This window comes from Carassius gibelio, chromosome A22 (assembly GCF_023724105.1).
Source record: "Carassius gibelio isolate Cgi1373 ecotype wild population from Czech Republic chromosome A22, carGib1.2-hapl.c, whole genome shotgun sequence".
NCBI classification, from domain to species: Eukaryota; Metazoa; Chordata; class Actinopteri; order Cypriniformes; family Cyprinidae; genus Carassius; species Carassius gibelio.
In genome coordinates, this window is record NC_068392.1 from 5622393 (window position 1) to 5646282 (window position 23890).

General features: G+C 36.6%; 1 protein-coding gene and 2 long non-coding RNA genes across 25 annotated transcripts in view; all 3 read right to left on the minus strand.

Moving 5' to 3' along the window:
* LOC127942950 (protein shisa-5) overlaps positions 1-23890 on the minus strand; it is a 173506-nt gene that overhangs the window by 22179 nt on the left and 127437 nt on the right. The window contains exon 6 of one of the 23 annotated variants that reach the window (XM_052539016.1): positions 589-724. The exons of the other annotated variants lie outside the window; for them this stretch is intronic. Coding sequence (XP_052394976.1) covers positions 627-724 — 98 coding nt within the window. The 3' untranslated portion in view covers positions 589-626. The remainder of the gene's footprint in view (positions 1-588; positions 725-23890) is intronic. 23 annotated transcript variants of the gene reach the window in all.
* Positions 4020-10083, minus strand: LOC127942967 (uncharacterized). The gene is made up of 3 exons (XR_008149508.1): positions 5845-10083; positions 5595-5762; positions 4020-4536 (listed from the first exon to the last, which is right to left on the minus strand). It is a non-coding gene; the product is annotated as an uncharacterized LOC127942967 (long non-coding RNA).
* LOC127942970 (uncharacterized) lies at positions 19539-21064 on the minus strand. The gene is made up of 3 exons (XR_008149511.1): positions 20992-21064; positions 20801-20870; positions 19539-20147 (listed from the first exon to the last, which is right to left on the minus strand). It is a non-coding gene; the product is annotated as an uncharacterized LOC127942970 (long non-coding RNA).

A 23890-nucleotide genomic window follows, 5' to 3' on the forward strand; every position in this document is an offset into this window, starting at 1 on the left:
TGTGAACAAATAGTTCTGCGACAATAAAAAATAAGTTTAGGCAGTTTTGAGCTTCCACATATTTTGGCTCTTGACTTCCACTCACATTTTAAGTGGCTCCTATTTGTGATCCTGGAGCACAAAACCTTAAGTCTTAAGTCAATGGGGTATATTTTTAGCATTAGCCAAAAAAAAAATATTGTTCAAAATGATCAATTATTCTTTTATGCTACCGTAAATATATCAAAACTTAATTTTTGATTAGTAGTATGCATTGCTAAGAATTCATTTGGACAACTTCAAAAGCGATTTTCTCAGTATTTAGATTTTTTTTTGCACCCTCATATTCCAGATTTTCAAATAGTTGTATCTCAGCCTAACATTGTCCTATCAATAAACCATTAATACATTAATAGAAAGATTATTTATTTATTCTCTATTTTGAAACACTGACACTTAAGATTGCTTTTGTGGTCCAGGGTAACATTTGCTGTTTTGCTTCTCAAAGACGGCGCAGACTTAAAACAATAAAAGTTCAACAACATTTGGTCTTGTAGAATGTGCTAGGCTTTATTCTTTGTAAAACAGGTAGATGTTTGCAGATCTTACCAGACTCCAGATACTGCATGGTCTCAGTCTATCCAGTACTAGATGTTCTTACTGGCCATGTCATACGAGGGTGGGGGTTCTGGTGCATTTGACTGTCCCTGATATGGTGCTGTCTGCATAGGCTGACCCCCGTAACCTGCTTGAGTCGGCACTGGTTGGTATTGTTGGGGCTGGACTACCTGCATTACTGGCTGCATCTGAATGGATTGTGAATTCATGACTGTAGTTACATTTGTTTGTACCGCAGCTGTGGAAAAGAAAAACAAGACAGAAATCAATTAATAATTAAATTTGATTAGCCTACTGAATCATTTATAAACCCCATTAATGGAACATTTCACCGAAAAATAAACATCTGCTGAACACGTTTCCAAGAAACAAATCTATCAAGATATTTTTTACTTTAAACTATCACTTCTGGACAAAGTGAACCATAACAGCACTTTCTCCTGTGAAAAAGTCCAAAGTTTCACATTAAAATCCACCAACATATTTGTTTAGAACAGTTTTGACTATTTTCAAATGTCAACAATGATTGGTCTGTGCATATTTCTCTCCTGAATCAGATAATGAGATAATGAAAAATAATAAAGATTTTTTTTTTTTTACTGGAGATGGCAATATTATGGATAGAGGACTTGCATTTTGGCCAAAAGTGACAATTTTGTGATGTTTTTATCAGCTGTTTGGACAGCAGTTGTTCTGACGGCACCCATTCACTGCAGAGGATCACGTGTGAGCAAGTGATAAAATGATAAATTTCTCCAAATCTTTTCAGATGAAGAAACAAACTCATCTACATCTTGAATGGCCTGAGCACAAGTACATTTTCAGTTTTTGATCAAGTATTTCTTTAACATTAAAACACTTACTTCTGTGTCTTCTGCACGTTTGATAGAAACAGCAGCAGGGGCAGCAGCAGCAGCAGCAGCAGATGAACAAGATGACGAAGGCCGCAAACCCTGCTATTGATAAGCCAATGATAAAACCAAGGTTTCTGCCGCTGGACAGATAAAAATATGAAGTAACAAGCATTAGAAAAAGCATCTTCTAGTATATTTAAGCTATAATTGAATCTATAAATCTTATTTATAATAAAATGTTAGTAATTAAAATTATATTTATTATTTTGTAAAACACAAGCTAATTTTCATTTTTGGGTAGACTAACCCTTTAACAATATATACACAACATATTTGAGTGTAAATCTCTAGATTGTACCATGATTCAGTTCACAGAATTAACAGTAGATCACAGCTATGGATGATGAGGGATATTAAAACATTAACTAAATATGAATATGAATTATTGTTAGGGTGTATAAAAAGTAACTTTTGGGTCTATTGTTTTAAGAAAGAAAAGGCTTAAAAATCCTTACATATTGCACATATTTTGATCACGCTTGGATAACCTCAAAATATCAAGGGGGCAGCAGAATCTGTCATTGCAGGTTCCACAGCAGTGCTGCAGAAACCCGCAGTTAAACGAAGGTCTGTACTTGTTCTTGCTGGTGTAATAGCTCTCACAGTCAGCTCCTAAAAGAACATACGATGATAAATTCAAGAGAATTGAGAGAACGGACTTTATAACATGAACATCGTTTAAAAAGTACCGTTAAATCAAGTACTGTACAAATGATTTTTGTACTTGACAGTCATTGGTCAACCAACCAACTTAGTTTGATGTTTGACAATCATTAGACAATCTTTATTATTTTTTTTATTTTTTTTGCCAATTATACTCTTTGTGGCTGTTATGTTTTGAACCCAAACTAACTCAGTCATAAAAATGTGCCCTTTACTGCACAAGGCTTCATTTCTAGGGGAAAATAGTAGGAAAAAAATGAAGCATTTAAATTAATTGAACAGTTTACGTACTTAACATTATAATATAAAACCATTATTAAAATGTTCAGAAAAACATCCCTGTTATTGCACAAAGCTCTGTTTTTTTTCTCGGAATTACCATTTTATGTGTTTTATAATAGTTTTAAAACTTTTAATGTATGCAATAATAAACGATAACACCATTTCATCTAAAGGTATCAAACCAGCTGTAAAATATTCAGAATATTATTCCCTATAATCCACAAGGCTATATTTTTCAGAATAAGCCTTTATTGTTTTTATATACAATACTGAATCCATATTCTTTATGTTTTATATACTGTACCCACTTAAATTAATTAAAACTCTGACACCGTTTGAGATAAAGGTATCAAACCAACTATAAAATCTGTAAATATATATATATATATATATATATATATATATATATATATATATATATATATATATATATATATATATATATATATAATGAGATGCCAAAAACAAATAATTATATTAAAATCTAATGTAAATTGTGAATATATAGTTATAAGCCTGAATATTATCATGTCTGAATATATAGAAATCTGAATAGTTATAATTCTGAATATAAAAATGTAAATCTAAATACATAGTCATAAATCTGAATATATAAATGTAAATCTGAATGTATAGATATAAGTATGAATATATAGAAATATAGAAATATATATATATATATATGTACATCCTGTATATAGTTATCAATGTAAATATTTTACTTTATGAATTATTGTAAGTGCATCTTTTCATAGTACAATATGTGCATTGATACATGTAAAGGATACATAGGTATACTGTTTTAATTAACAAAGCATAGGAATTAATATTTAGAGATTTTTACAGTTGTTTTGATACCTTTATCTAAAAATGGCTAATAAAAATGTGTGAGTTTAATTAAAGTATAGAAAACATTAAAAATATGGATTCTGTACTGTAAATAAAAACAATATAATATGAAAAACCAAGCCTTGTGCATCAAATGGTGTTATTTTAATGAATTTATATTACTGCATACATTAAAAGTTGTAAAATTATTATAAAATACATAAAAAGGTAATTCCAAAAAACGGAGCTTTGTACAATAACAGGCATGTTTTTCTGAACATTTTCATATTGGTTTTATGTTATAATGTTATGTAGTTTCATTAAAATAAATCTGAATTTTTATTTATTTATTTTTGTTTTTTTTTACTTTTTTTTCCTTAGAAATAAAGCCTTGAGCAACTTAAAGGGTTAGTTTGGGCTCTAAACGTAACAGCCACAAAGAATATAATTGGCAAAAAAACAATGTCTAAAAAACTAACTTTACAAAATGGGGACACAAAAGCATGTTTAAATAGTTTATTTATTTTATGTAATAAACTTACCGTCTGTTACCGTGAATAAACCCGCAGACAGGAACATGAGAACCGCTGAGGTGAACGCCATCGCGCTGCTCTTCCTCTTCAACTAACTTCTCTTGATGCTCACAGTGTTACCAGATCAGCTCGTGGGCGTCTAATGAACCAGTTTTAGATTTTCCCCCTCTTTTCCGTCATCAACGTCAGGCAAACACTGGGGAAAAACGAAAGCGAAAGAGGAAGAGAAGAAGAAGAAAAACAGCTGTTGAAATTTGTTAAATATGTACATTTAAACATTACCCAATACAATCAGGGTTTGTTTGTGATTGGCTCTAAATATAAAACACAAAAAAATTTAAAAAAATGTTTTATATTATATTAGTTTTTATGAAATGGAATTAGCTAATCTGAATTTGGAGCGATGTAAGTTAATACATTCTTAAAAATAAAGGTTACAAAAGTGTTTTTTCTTAGCAATGCCACAGAAGTGAATATTTAGAGAACACCTTCCTCTGCAATAAATAAGCTTATGTGTGATGTAAAGGTTCTATGTGTGCGTATGCAGCCATATCACCCTGCAGTCCAAGACCGGTTGCCCACTGAAGCTAAGCAGGATTGAGCTTGGTCTGTACCTGGATGGGAGACCTCCTGGAAAACTAGGTTTCTGCTGGAAGAGGTGATAGTGAGGCTTGCAGGGGGTGCTCACCCTGTGGTCTGTGTTGGTCCTAACCGACCCGCTATAAATCAAATGAAGTAAGTTTTCATTCTTCTTTTGGGGGCAAAAAAATGCTCGAAAAGGCTGAGCGATGGTATACTGTTTCCGAACATTCCGATGGAAAAATATTATAAACAAAAGAATAAAGATTAGCCACAGTTCAGAGTCAAGTATCATGTTTGCAATACGAAAGAACCATAATCAGTCCTTTATAGGAAGTCTCATAGTCTGTTAAATTTAAACATGATGTGGAAAAATAGAGCGTACATGATCTGATCTTCATCATATGCAGCCTGACTGAAGGAAGCAGGAATCTGACCTGCTGGAAAACGATAATCATTTGTTCAGTAAATAAAAATAGGATTGATTTTATTCACACTTTATTTCTCATGTAAAGTTTTTTGTTGTTGTGTGCGTCAGTCACACCATCTCACCCACTGTCACCACAATCCTGTTCTCAAAAACTCATGGCTACTTAATAATTTATTCTTGGCATGTGAACAAATAGTTCTGCGACAATAAAAAAGAAGTTTAGGCAGTTTTGAGCTTCCACAGACTTTAGCTCTTTACTTCCGCTCACTTTAAAGTGGCACCTTGTTGCTGTCTTTCTTGTCGAAGACGGAGCGCACATACATAAAGATGGGTCGGCTAGACTTAGCAATAGTTCAACCAAAATGTGAAATTCTATCATCATTTACTAACTCATGTGTTTCAAACCTGTATGTTGAACACAGAAGAGAATATTCTGAAGAATGCTGGTAACATTTCACAGTAGCCACTGACTTCCACTGTATGAAAAATAAATAAAATGGAAGTCAGTTAATGGCTACCATCAACCGTCTGGTGACCAACATTGTTCAACATATCGTCTTTTGAGCTTGAGGGTGAATAAATGATGACAGAAATTTCATTTTTGGGTGAATTGTCTCTTTATGTATATGAAGTACAAGTATAGCGATTTTGTTGCAACGTGAACTTCTTGTCACAGACTTAAAACAATAAAAGTTCAACAACATTTGGTCTTGTAGAATGTGCTAGGCTTTATTCTTTTTGAAACCGGTAGATGTTTGCAGATCTTACCAGATCTTATGTGGATGCTGGGGGCATATTGTTGTCCCAGAGTAGGTCCAATCGGAAAGGTTTGCAATCCATAAACTGGGTGAAGGTTATTAGTCGGGTAAGGTGACTACTGACTCTCCTGTGAATGGTATCGTGCAATCATGACTGTAATTCTTCGCACCATATGTACTACAAAAGATGAATCAAAAGACAGCATTTAGTATGAACAAACCCCACATGTAGCTCTTTGTTCACAAATACTGACACTTACGATGGAGTTTTCCCGAAAACCACTATGGTCACCATGATGATGGTTTACATTTGATGAGGAGAATGAATTGAAGTTTGGCTTCTGCATACATAGGGAAATTTCTCTGGCCCAGTTCCAGCCCACACAACCAGCTTTTGCTTGGCCCACATACCGCAATGAATGATGGTCCTAGTGTGGACCAGGCTGGCCCAAGTCTCAGCCAAGTTAATTACCCGTAACTTGCCCTGAATTGGGCCAGATCAAAATGTAATACTGGAACCAAAACATAACCTTAAGTAAACCATATCAACACCGGTCTTTAACCAGAAAGCCATAAACTGAGTCACACCTCAGCCTGATCCAATTTTTCTCTGGCCCAGCTCCGGCCCACACAACTTGACCCACATACAGCAATGATTGATGGTCCTAGTGTGGATCAGGTCTAGATTCCAGACAAGGGCCACACATGGGCCATTATAGTCAGTTCACACTTCCACAAACTGATTCTTTTGATGATTGATTCTGGACGTATTCTGTTCTAATGTTATAAGCGCGGGTAAACTGAAGGCTTGTATGAAGGGCAGTCATCGCCAATGACATTACATCGACCGCAAAAGAAGCGGTGAACCGTATTTAATTTTTTTTAACCGGTTTATTTGATTGAATTGTCGGAAACAACCGGTTCACTTGAGCACCTGCTCCTTTGCCCCTTAAGTGCCCTTTTGTCAAAGCTAAATTTTCTCGAATTTTTTTTTTTTTTGTAATAACGTTCCCTTTTGTGAATGCCTGCCCACGCCCAATCATAATATTAGTAAAATGTATTAATAATAATTTAGTCGTAAATAAAATGACCAACATGATGACCTTTCACCTGACGACAACGACGACGACCTCATCCGACCGGGACGATTCCTCACACCGCACGCGCATTTTTTAATTGCCAGAGGATATTTTCAATACCGTGGCTGCTGGTAAGTGGTGTTTCATTCTCAGCGAAGTGATTTTGATGTTTATTTACTTATTATTATTTTACAAGAACGATGTGATGTGAGAACATGCAGATATGTTGTTTATATTGCTGTGTGTAGCCTGTAGTGTAGAAGTAGCGTGCTGTTTGAGGGAGAAAAGTTTCACAGGCATCGAAGGGTCTGGTCTTTTTTATGTTATTTGACTAAACTTTTATTATATTACAGTACTTATTTATTTTGCCTTAAAAATAATTATCACAACACTGGTTAGGCTTATTCAGATTTTCTCATTCTCTGAATTATCATTATAAAAATAAAAACAATTCAGAAATGAATTAAAATATAATTATATTTTAAATGTGACGCAAATATTTTTTTCTACAATAGCAACAGTATTTACAGCAAGACCACTGTAGCCTGTAAACTCAATAATATCTCTCTGGAAATAAATGTAAAATTATCAATGTCAATAAAAAATGCATAATATACCTGACATCAAAGTGCAGTGTGAAGGAGATGAATAACAAATGTAGACTGTCATTTGTTTACATTGCAAAGGTGTTCAATTTTAGACAACAACAACTACAACAGTAATAATATTAATCCCTATATTCCAGTGTATCAGTTTTTTAATGTTTTGTATCAATATTTAGGTGGACTTACTGATTAGGTGCGAGAGTAGTAGTGATGGTTAAAATAATAGATTAATGCTGAAATAGTAAATTGACCCTTGTTCCTAGATGGACAGAGAGTGGAAAGTAATAGATCAAATGAGGAAATGGAGATAGAGGAAGAAAAAGAGGGAAATGTAGAGGCACAAGTGACAGAAAGAGAGCAGGGAACAGCAAGCCAGGAGACAGAGGCTGGTGAGAAAGAGGAAAATGTAGAGGCACAGGTGTTTTCTATAGTTTTTACTATAACCGCTATTCTAAATTATTCTGTAGAACAGAGAAGAAAAAGCCATCAGGTTGGGACAATTTCAGTTTCTAATCCCAGAGCTATTATTATATTAAACTTAAAATTGTCTTCTCTATTGTTTCTTTTTCAAAACTGCATCAAAGCATTTGCTGCCGTTTCAATACATAATCATCCATATCGACACGTGAATCGACAATGAATGCATCACAGTATATTGCTGTATTGATATTTTGAACAGCACCATTTAAAGCCTTGTTCCATGTGCCCCTTTTATACTTTGAGCACCTGCCCCTCCAAAGGTCTCTGCACGGCCCAGTTCAGAGGGAGTGTCAGCCACGTTAAAAAAGTTAACCACTTAAGTCATTTGTGGATTAATGCGTATTGGAGACGCAAACCATTTAAAGGGACTACTTTGATGATGTTTTTCTTACCTTTCTGGATATGGACAGTAGACCGTACACACAGTTTCAATGGAGGGAGACTTAGAACTGGGACTAAATCTAAAATATCTTAAACTGTGTTCCGAAGATAAAAGGAGGTCTCAAGGGTTTGGAACGACATGAGAGTAAGTTATTAATTAAATAATTTACATTTTTGGGTGAACCAACCCTTTAAAGTTTGAGCATATTGTTTGCAAACTGCAATTGATTAATTAAAAACAAAGTAGTTGATATGCTGTGTTGTTTTTGTTTAGTAGCAGTAATATTAAGCCGTGTCAACTGTATTTTTATATAGTTATTAGCTGTGTCAACTGTATTTTTTGTAGGTGTTCATGAGACCCCCCTTTAAATGACCAGGACCACCCATTGCCCCCCCAATCAAAATTGTCTGTAGCCGGCACTGCTGCGAACTAATGTTGCCGTTGCTTGTTGACATTATGCAGACATCCCAACCTGCAAAAAGTCATTTCAGGGAGGTATCCCGAAGACCCTGTAGTCACCTTCTCAATGAGACTTTGCCTATCTGAATGGGAGAACTGAGATATATTGGAGCAGCCTTCCCTGCGCTTAGCCTCCCTAACATGTTGTGGTCCCTAAAAGATATAGCATAAATTATTATTTCTATAAGCTATAGGCCTATGTAATTATTCGTTGTCATTATGTTTTTCACCTATAAGACAGGGGTACACTTTCGTGTACTTTTTTTTTTTTTTTGTGACACTCTCCTTCTGCCATGGTGCTCCTGTTTCTAGATAGACATGACTGATTAATTTTGTTCGGGAGAAGAGATAAAAGCCCGCCCACACTGACAATTGATTGGTTGATTTGCAGAAAAAGGCCAATCGGGATGCTCTCTGTCTTAAATGGGCTTCATACAAGCACATTAGCACACACACGCAAGGTCTCTCGCTCCCTCTCCCTCTCTGCCGTGCGCGCGCTACACGGTTTGAAACAGTATCTGTTTCGCATGCGCGCTTTTGCTCGCTCGGTCTAGATTCCGGGATATTTTAACTAATTTGCGGGTCTCAGGGAGCCGCTTTCAATATGCGGGAGACTCCCGGAACTTCCGGGAGACTTGGGATGTCTGCATTATGGACGTTAAAAGTAAGTAAAACCGATTACAACTGAGGTTTCAGAGCATTCCAAAAACTCTGTAACGGCTAATTAAACGCATCTAGTTGCGAACCGGAAGTTCGAAGCATCCTACATACGCGTACGCGCAAAGCATAATGGGGTAAGGCCGGTGACACACTGGCTGCGTGGCGTGAGCGCCGCGTGTCTGAAGCGTCCCAGAAGCGTCCCAGAAGCGTGGCGGATTCTGTGTCTTTACACACCAGAAGCGTGCCTGACGCGGCGCTGGCGCGCTGCTGCTGTAGAGGGAGACCGTTGACAGACCAGGCTCATGTCTTCATGACAACAATATATACTTTTTTCTACACACCTACACCTACGCCTACTGATAAAGGACACCGTTTTGACGGCGAAATAGATTATGTTTGACAGGTGCAATATTTGAAAATCGATAATTATTATTATTATTTTTTTTATTACATTTATATCTGAATTTATGTCAACCTATAGACTTTCAAATATCAAAATATCAGGAATTCATATGTATTTGTGTACAAAATGACATTTAAACACATTTTCCTATTATATTTAGACTTGAAAAGCTTCCAACACGCGCGCGTGTCGCGATAAAAATAGGCGTCGGTTCTATTTCTAGCAAGCAAGCGTTTGCCGCGCGGCTCGAACCGCGCCTGAGACGCGCGACTCACGCAGGCAGTCTGTAAGCTCTAACCTGTTAACATGGGAGCCGAATTAAAAACCGACACGCCACGCGGCTGAGACGCTTGCGCCACGCATCCAGTGTGTCACCGGCCTAAGGTGACATAATAGGAAAATGTTTAAATGTCATTTTGTACACAAATACATATGAATTCCTGATATTTTGATATTTGAAAGTCTATAGGTTGACATAAATTCAGATATAAATGTAATTAAAGAAAATAATAATAATTATCGATTTTCAAATATTGCACCTGTCAAACATAATCTATTTCGCCGTCAATACTTTTGACGGTGTCCTTTATCAGTAGGCGTAGGTGTAGGTGTGTAAAAAAAGTATATATTGTTGTCATGAAGACATGAGCCTGGTCTGTCAACGGTCTCCCCCTACAGCAGCAGCGCGCCAGCGCCGCGTCAGGCACGCTTCTGGTGTGTAAAGACACAGAATCCGCCACGCTTCTGGGACGCTTCAGACACGCGGCGCTCACGCCACGCAGCCAGTGTGTCACCGGCCTAAAGCATCACACTGCGTGAAGCATAAATAAAGCATTTCGGTGCGTCTCTAATTATTGGCTGCATCAGAAATTTATATTATATAATATATGCTTTTTTTGAACATTTTTGAAATTTAAAAATATTAAAAAAAGTTGTTTTTTTAAGGCACTCATTCACTCGATATATATAAATACCTTATATAACATTTGCTAAACTTCTGAATGTTTGAGGTTTTACTTACTAGTGAGCAGTGATGGGAATAACGGCGTTATAAATAACGGCGTTACTAACGGCATTACTTTTTCCAGTAACGAGTAATCTAATTGATTACTCTTCTCATCTTAATAACGCCGTTACCGTTACTGCCAAAAAATGCGGCGCGTTACTATAACTGATGATGAAGCTGTTTTTTTTTTTTTTTTTCATCAGACCAACTAGATCTCTGAGCGAGAGGCAAATACTTTTTTTTTACTGTTCTTCCTTGGTAAGTGGGCAGAGCACAAGACAAGCGCATAAATGCTGACGATTGGCTGAGGTAGAGTAAAATTTCATTGTAAGCCAATCAGAGGTAGAGTTGGGCGGGTGTTCGAAAGCACGCATAATAGTGATGGGAATTCGGCTCTTTTGACTCAGCTCACTGAAAAGAGCCGGCTCTTTGGCTCACAAACGGCTCTTTAAATGACTTTGACTATAATATTTCAATTTTTATTACATAACTATTTAATTTCTATAGGCTAAATTTGAAAAAAAAAAAAAAAAATAGAGTTGGCTCTTCAGATATGCGAGCCAGCTCCCGAAGTTCAACTAAAAGAGCCGGCTCTTAGAGTCGGCTCATTCGCGAATCGCGAACGACTCATCAAAAGCTCATTCGCGAACGAGTCGATCCATCATCCCTAACGCTCATTCGCGAACGACCCATCATCTCTAACGCTCATGAATTGCGAACAACCCATCATAACGCATAGTCGGACAGGACAGGACACACAACGAACAACACAAGCCAGTCAGTCAACGAGAGACAGGTATGGCAACGAGCCCAAATAATCCAAAAGTAGCCTTCTCTAAATGGAAGTATATACATTACTTTTTCCTTCAAGAAATTAAAGAAACAATAAAAGGAAATATCAAAAGTTCCCAAAAATCTATCGTGTTATTTGCATTGATCCACTATATAAACATAATATCAACATACATGCCATTTGATTGGAGGCTAGTCTCACTTTTTTTTTAGATGTGTGTACAATGTTTCATGTTTCTGTTAATAATGTATTGTATTAAGTGTCCATTTCATTATAATATTCAGATTTATCATAAATAATTGAACATGCACATGTATTTTAAGTTCCTTTAAAGAGGGGTAGAGGTGGGGTCACATTTGAGCATTTAAAATTTAATTTTACTTGAAAGTAACGCAATAGTTACTTTCTTAAGTAACTAGTTACTTTTAAAATTTGTAACTGAGTTACTAATTTAGTTACTTTTTGGAAGAAGTAACTAGTAACTGTAACTAATTATAATTTAAAAGTAACTTGCCCAACACTGCTAGTGAGTTGGTTCATAGCGCCTCTATTTCCGGATACATCGTGGTAAGAAATCATGCCTCCCAAACAATCTAAGACTGCACCTTCTGAGGATGATTCAGTCGTTACAATGAGTGTACTTTCTCAATTAATGGATCAACAGAGAGAATTTTACAGAGAGATGCTTCATCAACAACAAGACAACTTCAAGAGCTTTGTTCAGTTGGTAGTAGATGGAACAAACAAAAGATTGGATGGAGTGATCAGAGATGTTCAAGATATAAAAACTAGTTTGGAATTCACACAACATAAAGTGGATGGATTGATGACTGGTTATAAGGATGTTGAAATAAAAATAAAGCAGTTTGAAAAGGATATTGTCAAGTCAAAGGAGGAACTAGACGGATTCTTTGTCAAACTGGATTATGTGGAAAATCAGATGAAGAGGACAAACATCATTGTGGATGGGATCTCTGATGAAAAAGATGAAAGCTGGATGAAATCAGAGGTGAAAGTTCGTGATATCCTTTCAAGTAAATTGGGGCTAGATGACTCCGAAATGGAAATCGAGCGAGCTCACAGGATCGGACAGTATCAAGAAGGGGGTAAGCCCAGAAAAGTTGTTGTTAAACTTCTACGTTTGAAAGATAAACAGACTATCATGTCATCAGCCAAGAGGTTAAAAGGCACAAACATTTTTATAAATGAAGACTTTTCTGAGGCTCTTCAGTTGAGAAGGAGGGAACTCCTTCCAAAATTAAGAGCTGCCCGGGACAGAGGTGAAAGAGCCTTCCTGAAATATGACAAGTTAGTCATCTTGTCCAGAACTGGAAATACTCAAACATAATTGCAATGCATTTTTAGAATGATTGTGTAATTATTATCTTACATTTTTGTTTGCTGTTTTGTTAGGAAGCAAGACAAGTTTATGGCATCTCTTTTAACAAAATTGTCAAAGAAAGGATTAATTATTGCACATTTAAATATATGTAGCCTCAAGAACAAAATTCATGAGGTGATGAGAATATGCACTGAAGATAATATTCAAGTTTTAGCATTGTCAGAAACACATTTAGATATGGCTATGAGTAATTCTGAGCTTATGATTAATGGTTTTAAATTGTATAGGAAAGACCGGGATAAATATGGTGGTGGAGTAGCCTTTTATATTAGAGAACATTTTGGTGTGTTGTTAAGGGAAGACTTAATGAACAGTTATATTGAAGACATATGGGTAGAGATTTCTGTTCCACACTGTAAACCAATTTTAGCTGGTTGTTGTTATCGGCCTCCTAGTGCTAATGTGCAGTATTTGGATAGAATATGTGAAAGTATGAACAGGGTCACAGATGAAAATAAGGCCATATTTTTATTGGGTGATTTTAATATTGATTGGATGGCTAAAAACTGCTCATTAACAAAAAAGTTAAAATCTATGGCTGATACTTGTAATCTCACACAAATGATTATCCAACCAACAAGAATTGTTATGAAGGCAAACAAGGTTAGTACTTCTAGCTGCATTGACCTTATATTTACCAATGTCCAGGAATTGTGTTCAAAGGCAGTATCAGTGGCAGTTGGCTGTAGTGATCACAATTTGATCGCATTAACTAAAAAGACAAAAATTCCCAAATCAGGAGCCAGGATTTTATTATCTAGGTCATATAAAAGATTCAATCAAGATCTGTTTATTAATGAAGTTCAGAGTGTGCAGTGGACTGAAGTGTGTCAAGAAAAAGATGTTAATAAAGCTTTAAATATTTTTATGGATATAATAAATAAGATAATTGATAAATACGCCCCACTTAGAAAAAGATCAGTAAAAACTAAAAATGCTCCTTGGCTCGATGATGAGCTGAAGTGCTTAATGCTGCAAAGAGACAAGGCAAAGGAGGTAGTACAGAAATTAGGAAGTGACTACAATAAAAAATTCTATTGTAAGTTAAGAAATAGGGTTTCTAAATTAAATCATATTAAAAAAAGGGAATATTATAAGCAAAAAATTAGGTCTGCAGCTGGTGATTCCAAGAAAATATGGAAAACACTGAATGAAATAATGTGTAGGAAGATAAATAATTATCAAGGGTGTGTGGAAAATGAAGGTCAGTTTATTACTAAACCATTAGAGATAGCTAATTATTTTAACACCTTTTTTAACGATAAGGTGAACAATTTAAGATCTAGCATGTATGGCAATGATGTTCAATCAGCCTGTAGTCCTATTTCTAAAATAATGAAAAATAAATTATGCAGTTTTAATTTTAGGTCTGTTGATCAAACTACTGTAGAAGAGATGTTGCTTTCAATTCCAGATGATAAACCTTGTGGAGCTGATCAGTTAGATGGAAAATTGCTAAAAATGGTAGCTAGACAGCTTTCTCAACCGATCTGTCATTTTTATAATAGGTGTTTGATTGGTGGCAAATATCCAAATCTTTGGAAAGAATCTAAAATTATTCCATTACTTAAAAAGGGAAAAACAGACTTTTTAGGTTCTAATTGCAGACCAATTAGCATACTTCCAATTTTGAGTAAGCTTTTAGAGAAGATTACCTTCAAGCAAATTTTACAATATTTTAGTACAAATGGATTACTTGCCAATGCTCAACATGCCTATCGACCAGGACACTCCACAAGTACTGCTCTTATACATATGACAGATGAATGGTTAGCATGTCTAGATAATAAGAAACTGGTTGGTGCTGTTTTAATTGATTTTACAGCAGCCTTTGATGTCATTGACCATGATATTCTTATGGCTAAACTAAAATGTTATGGTTTTTCATTGACAGCCCTTAATTGGATGGGAAGCTATCTTTCTAATAGAAAACAGAGAGTGTTTTATAATGGATCTTTTTCAGATGCTAAAAATACTTATTGTGGTGTTCCACAAGGAAGTTGCTTAGGTCCTTTATTGTTTTCTATTTTTATAAATGATTTACCATATGTTGTTAATAATGCTAATATAGTTATGTATGCAGATGACTCTACAATGTTTTCTGCAGCACATTCTTCAGCTGAACTAAAGAAAAATTTGAGTGATGAGCTTTTAACAATTTCTAAATGGGTTCAAATTAACAAATTAATTTTAAATATAGAAAAAACTAAATGCATAATTTTTAGCCAAAAATACAATATTTCTAGGGCTGCAGATTTGAATTTATTTATTGATGGGACGCCAGTGGAACAAGTAACAGATGTTACTTTGTTGGGCGTGATACTTGACAATACATTGTCCTGGTCCAAACATATAGATCATATAGTAAGCAGCATGGGTAAAGGTATAGCAGTAGCCAGGAAATGTTCTGCATTTATTTCGTCTTTGGATTTAAAAGATGTGGTGCAGTCAATAGTTTTATCGCATCTTGAGTACTGCCCTATAATATGGTCAAGTGCATCAGAAAAGCACTTAAAAAAACTTCAGATTGTTCAGAATAGAGCAGCTAGGTTGGTGCTCCATTATCAATTTCAGGCCAGTGTTGCTGATATGCATAGAAAATTATCATGGCTTTTAGTGAAGGACAAATTACATTTACGAGTGTTGGTATATTTTTATAAGGTAATCAAGTATCACACACCATGTTTTTTCTTTGAAAAGCTTGTATATGTTGGTTTTAGACACGATCATAAAACACGTCAAGTGAGTAAGTCTCAACTGTTTTTACCATGTCCACAATCAAATTTGCTGAAAAAGACTGTATTTTATCGTGGCTCTGCTGCTTGGAATGTTGTTCCTATAAATATACGTAAAAGTAATTCAACACATGTGTTTAAAAGAAATTGTGTAAACATGTTGTTAAAGGTATAGACGTACTTCTGCTTGTGCTGCTACTATTAATATGTATGGGTATAGTTTTGTGATGTGACTGGATTAGCAATTGTATTTTTGTTATTATTTTATTTGTTTGAATGATTTTTTTGTATTGTGCAACTCTGTGGACCCCAGGAAGATTAGCAACCACTTTGTGGAAGCTAATGGGGATCCAAATTAACAATAAACAATAAACAATAGGAGATGTTCTTCAACAGGAGATCGGCTCCTGCTCCGCAACATGGCCATCAGCAGAAGAATATAGGAGCATTGTGTGACATTATAGCCAACAATATGTAGTTTACAATATTAGGTTTATTAGAAATTAAACTCTTCTACATTTCACCTCTGTTGTAAACTACAACAGAGGTGAAATGCAGAAAAGAGAAAGAGGAAACAGTGGAGAGACTCTCGCTACTTGTCAGTTGAGTGAGTTGGGGCCCCTTTTCCATGGTAACTGCTTCCGCTACAGTTTAAATGTGATTTGAATTCTCAACGCGTGCGCCCGTTAAACCACATTAAAGTAAGGCATTTACACAAATAGTACATAAAAGTAAAATAAAACGTCCTGAAACCCCATCATGTATTGTTCAAGTAGACAATAGACCTAAATCAAACTGTAAATTGAATGAGAATATGAAAGCAGTAAATGTAAAAAATTTTTTTGAAGTCAGTAAAAATATATATATATATAAATAACAGGATATACCATTCTACAATATAAGATATAATATCATATTATGTAAAAGCCTATCATATGAGGCATGACCAATTTGCACTCAGATGGTTTATCAGAATAAAATTTATTATTCTGTAAATTAAAAAATATTCAGAATTACACAAGTGAGGTGAGTTGGACTAGTTACCAGAAGGTTGCCGGTTCGAGTCTCGGGGCTGGCAGGAGTTGTAGGTGGGAGGGAGTGAATGAACAGCACTCTCTTCCATCAATTGTCAGGGGAAGTTGAGGCCTAGTGGTTAGAGAGTTTGACTCCTAACCCTAAGGTTGTGGGTCTGGGTCTCGGGCCAGGAATACCACGACTGAGGTGCCCCTGAGCAAGGCACCAAACCCCCAACTGCTCCCCGGGCACCGCAGCATAAATGCCTGCCCACTGCTCCGTGTGTGTGTTCACAGTGCTTCTGTGTTCACTGCTGTGTGTGTGCACTTTAGATGGGTTAAATGCAGAGCACGAATTCTGAATATGGATCACCATACTTGGCTGTATGTCACTCACTCACTTTTTTTAAAATTAAAATCCATAATTCTGCCATCAAACCAGCTCTCTGTTCGATAAACTGGATCATTACGAGTTGGCTCTTGAGTCGAAATGAACAAATCATTTAGACCCTTCACAATCCAGTGTTGTTATCTGGCTATTGAGAATGAGAAATTGTGGTCATAGCACAAAGCCCCTCCCTCGATATCACGGTCTCCGCCATGTTGGAATCAGAATCAGAATGAGCTTTATAGACAGATATGTTTACACATACGAGGAATTTGTTTTCGTGACAGAAGCTCCGCAGTACAACAGAATGAAAGCGACAGCGAAGGATACCGGAGGCGAAACAGGATTGTTTAAATGTGTTGTTAAGAGTAGGTTCTCGCAATTCTGCACTGTTTTACCATGCCTGGAAGTTACTGCTGCGTTAAAAACTGCTGCAGTACCTCACACGATACATATGGAAAACATAGGAACAATGAAATACAGTTTTTTTTAGGTTACACCAAGCGCAAAACAGCGGTATTTGGAGAAGCTCTCAAGCGGCACAGAGACCTGGACCATTTACCCCCATGCACACATGGACATTGGGAATTATATTGTTTTTTGTTTAAGTTACTACATAATGCAGGAGTTTAAAAGCCACAAGTCTTTGGAAAGTTACGAGGCTTTCTGCTGTTGCTGGGTCCATCTACAGCAGGTGATGAAAACAGTGTTGTACTGGCCAAAGTAAGTTTATTCACATGCGTTTTAGCGTATTGTAATTACATTGCATTTAGAATTAACTGCGACTGAACACTAGATTGTAACGAGATGTTCAATGTATACGAACGTTTCCAACATGTTTTGATGTATGCTAAAGCTGTGTATGTTTAGTTATAAGTTAATTTTTTTTTGTTGGGGGCTGCAAAGTGGACAAACCAGTTCTGGGTTAGCTAGGGTAGTTAAATGTGTGATTGCGAGATGTAAATGTCCGGGTTAGATTAAAGCCATTTACAGCGTGAATGCAAAGTGACTTACATTGTAAACAATATAATTCCCAATGTCCATATGTGTGCACTGAGGTAAATTGTCCAGGTCTCTGTGCCGCTGCAGGGAGCTGCCTGAGAGCTTCTCCAAACAACGCTGTTTTGCGCTTGATGTGAGCTTGTTCCTGTAAGGTCCACTTTCTTTCGCCTTATGTTTTTGCATTGCTTTACTTTCTTCCTTTTCTTTCTCGTATTCGTAGATCCGTCTCGATCTGTTCCGCCGACAAAATAAATGCGCAAAAATGAAAGCGCTCTGAAATGTTTAGTCGCGCCTCTGTGAAGTTCTGAAGGCATTGCCCCTGGCAACAGACCCCTCGTATCCTTCCATCAGGGCCGACCGGCTCAGACCCCTCCCAAATCGGCACGTGACTCCTCATTCTCAATTAGTGTGTGTGTGCTCTTGTTTTTGTGACATATCAGGACACAAGTCTGTATAATGACATGGGTATGACACAGGTATTACAAGGAGAGGGTAACTTAACATAACCCATGTCCCCATTTTTCAAAATGCTTATAAATCATACAGAATGTATCATACATGTAGAATGTAAAAATGCATTTTTTTTTTTGAGAAAGTAAAAATGCAAACGTGTGTGTGTGTGTTTGTATGTGTGTATGGGGCGGGGGTTTAACTGGTCTCTGGTGAATCCACGTAATCAGGGTTGTATAGCGGTATGTGTTGGAAAGAACACATAAGACTCAGTTGAATCAAAGTTAGGAGTTTACTGTTGATCAGGTTGAGTGGTAACAGTGAGTGGTCTGAAAATATCAAAGAATAATAAGAAATATTAGGTATACAGCAGATTAAATAGCATTCACACAAGCAATAATACAGGTTACATTAATAAAGTTGTTGCAGTACACAGTTGTCCACAAGGTGGCGTCGCGGGCTTACTCATGGCATATGACAGCTGTCATTGCAACATGTCGAGAAGGGTCTGTCTGCAGACTGCAAGACGGGGGCGTAACTTGAAGTAGGAGGCGTAACTTGAAGTTGTTCAAATCACACAGAACCACGCGAGACCTCAAAACGAGATTTTGTCGGGATGCGTTCGAAACCGCATACCCTTTAATTAGGCACTTAATTTCAATAAGTACTAACTTAAGGAATTGCTAAAAGAGTTTATACTCTACAGCCTAAATGCGTATGTATGAAGTATGAATCCAAATTGTATATCATCATCCGCTATGTTGATCATGTGACCTACAAAGTTATAACGAGCACAAAACGTAAAAGATATAAGTGACAGGTTTAATTATTGTATTTGTAATTATCTTGATAATGAAGAACGTTGCAGAAACGGCTGCCTTTTTATTTTGTGATTGTAGTATAGCCAATACTGTTGATTTTTTTATATATATATTTTTTTTTAACTCCACTAATGTGATCAAGTGTTATCCTTAAAACATTTGTTTTTTATTAGAAAACCTAAAATCGTTATCTCTTGAATATTTTTTAAATAATTTTACGTGAAAAACGTTTTTCTTTTATAGCATCTCATACTATGAACACATAATTTTTTTTATTTACTGTTTTATGGCATTATGATTGTTTATTGTCAGATACAACCTCTTACCATGATCTTTTATGTAATAATTTGGCAATAATAATAAAAAAGTGGGTCAGGTGCACAAACACCTCACAGCGACTGCAATATCTGCACAAAGGGTACTTCGATCAGCTGCTTGAAGATCTCATCTTTGGAGAAGACTGTTGATTTGATACTCTAAAAATGTAAGTATTACTACTCGAAAATTAACATTACCCCATAATGAATTGCATCTTTTGCCCACCCCAACATTTACCATGCAATAATAACGATAAATGCCAACCAATAATTATATAATTTTTTTTTCTTAAAATTACATTTTAGTAAAAGAAGCCAAATGTATTTTCTTTTGTGACACAGTGATCCTCCTGCCATCTGAACACAGCTGATACAGTTCTGCCGCTGCACTTCACAATCTCACTCTTCTCAACAGGGATGTCGTTGAGCAACAGGATGAGGAAGACCTTGATGACGGCTCTCTGAAACACACAACCTTGAAGCTAGAGCAGGGGAACACGTGCAGGACAATCTGACTGCTGTGTCTGCTCCAAACTTTCGTGTGCCTGCACCCCATGAGCACGACTACCTGAAAAACATTTACACAGAGTTTACAAGTACATGATTTATTACTTTTGTAGTGGGCTAAACCACTGAAGTGGTTCAAATATATAAATAAATTATACATTTATCCAAAGTGACTTACAGTGCATTCAGACTAACAGTTTTTACCTAACATGTGTTCCTTGGTATTCGAACCCAAAACCTTGCACTGCTAACGCAATGCTCTACCCCTTGAGCCACAGGAACACCAGTGTGTCCTTGAGCAAGGCTCTCTTCTCCAGGTTGATCAGGGGATTGTAGGCCCCTGTTATAAGAGCACTGTCAATCACTTCAGATAAAAGCTCCATCACATTTTTTGATGATGCTTTTGAAGCTTCTGAAAGTCAGCCTTCATTGTTTAAACATTAACCAGCTGAACAAACATTACCCAAATCACATGCTCAGTGTCTTGTGGTCTTTCTCTAGATGCTCTCACTGGCTCTGGGGTCACTGAGGATGAAGACACCACAGCAGCATCTGGTCCTGATGAGACAGTAAGAGCTGGAGTGATGGAGCATCTCATCTGTGACTCTCGATCATTTCCAGGATGATGCTGTAGTCTTCTCCATCCTCCGTGCACACACCAGTCTACAGACATGTTCATGTCCTACAAAAATACACAATACAAAAAGTCATTACATTATTCTTTTGTTTCAGGTTTTCCCTCTTTTTCACCTTTCCTTGCAGGTCCTGCTCCACCACAAAAGATCTGCAGCAAATGCACAGAAATCAAGAATAAGAAAGGAGGTGTAATAGTTGTTTAAAATTACATTAAAATAAAATACAACTTAAGATTTAAAATGTTTCATTTATTTTTGTAGTGTACTTACACAAATCCTTTGATGGTAGCATTCCTTCATCAGTTACTCTACAGCAGATAAACACACGTGTGTCTCATCTGTAACATCCAGACAAGAGTCAGTCTCCTCTGTCATATATGAGTGATATACTGCATTTACATGTTGAACTAATAACTGATGTAACTCACTTTTTATCCAACACAAATGTTCCTTAAATTATCAATATTGCAAATGGACAAATAAAATAGATAACTTATGTTTAGTTACTTTATGTAGATTTGTTTGTTTACATGACTCACATTCATCTATAGCAGTGTAGAAAAAAGTGAATTCTACACAATATCACACACAGATATCACTCAGACCCCTGTTTCATGTCTGTTAGATGTGCTCATCTACAATACTTATCAAACATTATCCAGTCAGATGATAAATAGACATTTTAGTACTAGTCTTCAAGAAGTATATATAGTTTATGTAAATCTACTATTGAGTCGTGTACTTAATGGAGTTATGCATTATAAAACATGTTTACAGCTAAATCACAAATATGCTATATTATATAGGTCACAGACAGACTGAGCCTGTACTGCGGTCAAGCCAGCCGCCAAGTAGAAAAGCACGGTCAATCTAGCCGCCACGTTATTTCGAGGGTCGCGTATAAACTACGTATTACGGTAACACCGTCAGAGAACTGATCTGAATGGAGTGCTCTTCCAGCGAACGCTACTTTTTTCCCCCAACACACAGTCCGTTACTGTCTGATGCTGAATACCAAAATAAAAACCCACTAATACTCATATTACAAAATAAGAACAATAATATATGCTTGTTGCATCTCTACATTCGAAAAGCTATACAAATAAAAGTTCTAGAATGCACAGACAGAAAGTACAGTGTCAGCTGCATGCTGCTGCATCTACTTTAAAAAATCTATAAAAATTAAAGTTATAGATTGCACAGGCCACTTTCACCTCAGATTGAGAGTACACCTTGCCACGATGTCAGATGCATCGTTTCAGGACAGTCCGATGTGGAATTACAATATAAGAGCCTCCCAAATCTCATAAATGGGATGCTGCATCTCTATTTTCAAAAATCTAAGTTATAGATTGCACAGGCCACTTTCACCTCAGATTGAGAGTACACCTTGCCACAATGTCAGCTGCATCGTTTCAGGACAGTCTGATGTGTAATTACAAAATAAAAGCCTCTCACATCTAAGAAAAAAAACTGCTGCATCTCTACTTTGAAAAATGTACATTTAAAAAAGTTATAGATTGCACAGGCCACTTTCACCTCAGATTGAGAGTACACCTTGCCACAATGTCAGCTGCATCGTTTCAGGACGGTCTGATGTGAAATTACAAAATAAGAGCCTCCCAAATCTCATAAACAAGCTGCTTCATCTCTACTTTCAAAATTATATATTTAAAAAAAGTTATAGATTGCACAGGCCACTTTCACCTCAGATTGAGAGTACACCTTGCCACGATGTCAGATGCATCGTTTCATGACGGTCTAATATGGATTTACAAAATAAGAGCCTCCCAAATCTCATAAATAGAATGCTGCATCTCTATATAAAAATAAATCTATAAAAATTAAAGTTATACATTGCACAGACCATTTTCACCTCAGATTGAGAATACATCTTGCCACAATGTCAGATGCATCGTTTCAGGACGGTCTGATGTGAGATTACAACATAAGAGCCTCCCAAATCTCATAAATAGGATGCTGCATCTCTATATTCAAAAATCTATAAAAATTAAAGTTATACATTGCACAGACCATTTTCACCTCAGATTGAGAGTACATCTTGCCACAATGTCAGATGCATCGTTTCAGGACGGTCTGATGTGAGATTACAACATAAGAGCCTCCCAAATCTCATAAATGGGATGGTGCATCTCTATATAAAAATAAATCTATAAAAATTAAAGTTATAGATTGCACAGACCATTTTCACCTCAGATTGAGAGTACACCTTGCCACTATGTCAGATGCATCGTTTCAGGACAGTCTGATGTGTAATTACAAAATAAAAGCCTCCCAAATCTCATAAAAAAGCTGCTGCATCTCTACTTTCAAAAATATATAAAAACAAAAGTTATAGATTGCACAGGCCACTTTCACCTCAGATTGAGAGTACACCTTGCCAAAATGTCAGCTGCATCGTTTCAGGACAGTCTGATGTGTAATTACAAAATAAAAGCCTCCCAAATCTCAAAAATAAACTGCTGCATCTCTACTTTCGAAATTATATATTCCTGAAACGATGCATCTGACATTGTGGCAAGGTGTACTCTCAATCAGAGGTGAAAGTGGCCTGTGCAATCTATAACTTTTTTTAATATACATTTTTGTAAGTAGAGATGCAACAGTTTTTTTTTTAGATGTGGGAGGCCTTTATTTAGTAATTACACATCAGACTGTCCTGAAACGATGCAGCTGACATTGTGGCCGCTCCGACCTGACTCAAATGATTCGCGAGCCCGCTTTGAACTGCCGAACAGACTCAAATGATTCACGAACCCGCTTTGAACTCCCGAACTGATTCAAATGATTCGCGAACCCGCACCGAACTCTCAAAATGATTCAAATGATCCGCGAAGCCGCTCTGACTCAAATGATTCACGCTCCGACCTCCCAAACGGACTCAAATGATTCGCGAACCCGTTCCGAACTTCCGAACTGACTCATTCGCGATCCCGCTCCGAACTCTGATTCAAATGATTCGCGATTCCCAAACTGACTCAAATGATTCGCGATATCCCGCTCCAAGCGCCCGAACAGACTCAAATGATTCGAGAACCCGCTCCGAACACCCAAACTGACTCAAATGATTCGCGATCCCCAAACTGACTCAAATGATTCGCGATCCCCAAACTGACTCAAATGATTCGCGGTCCCGCTCCGAACTCCC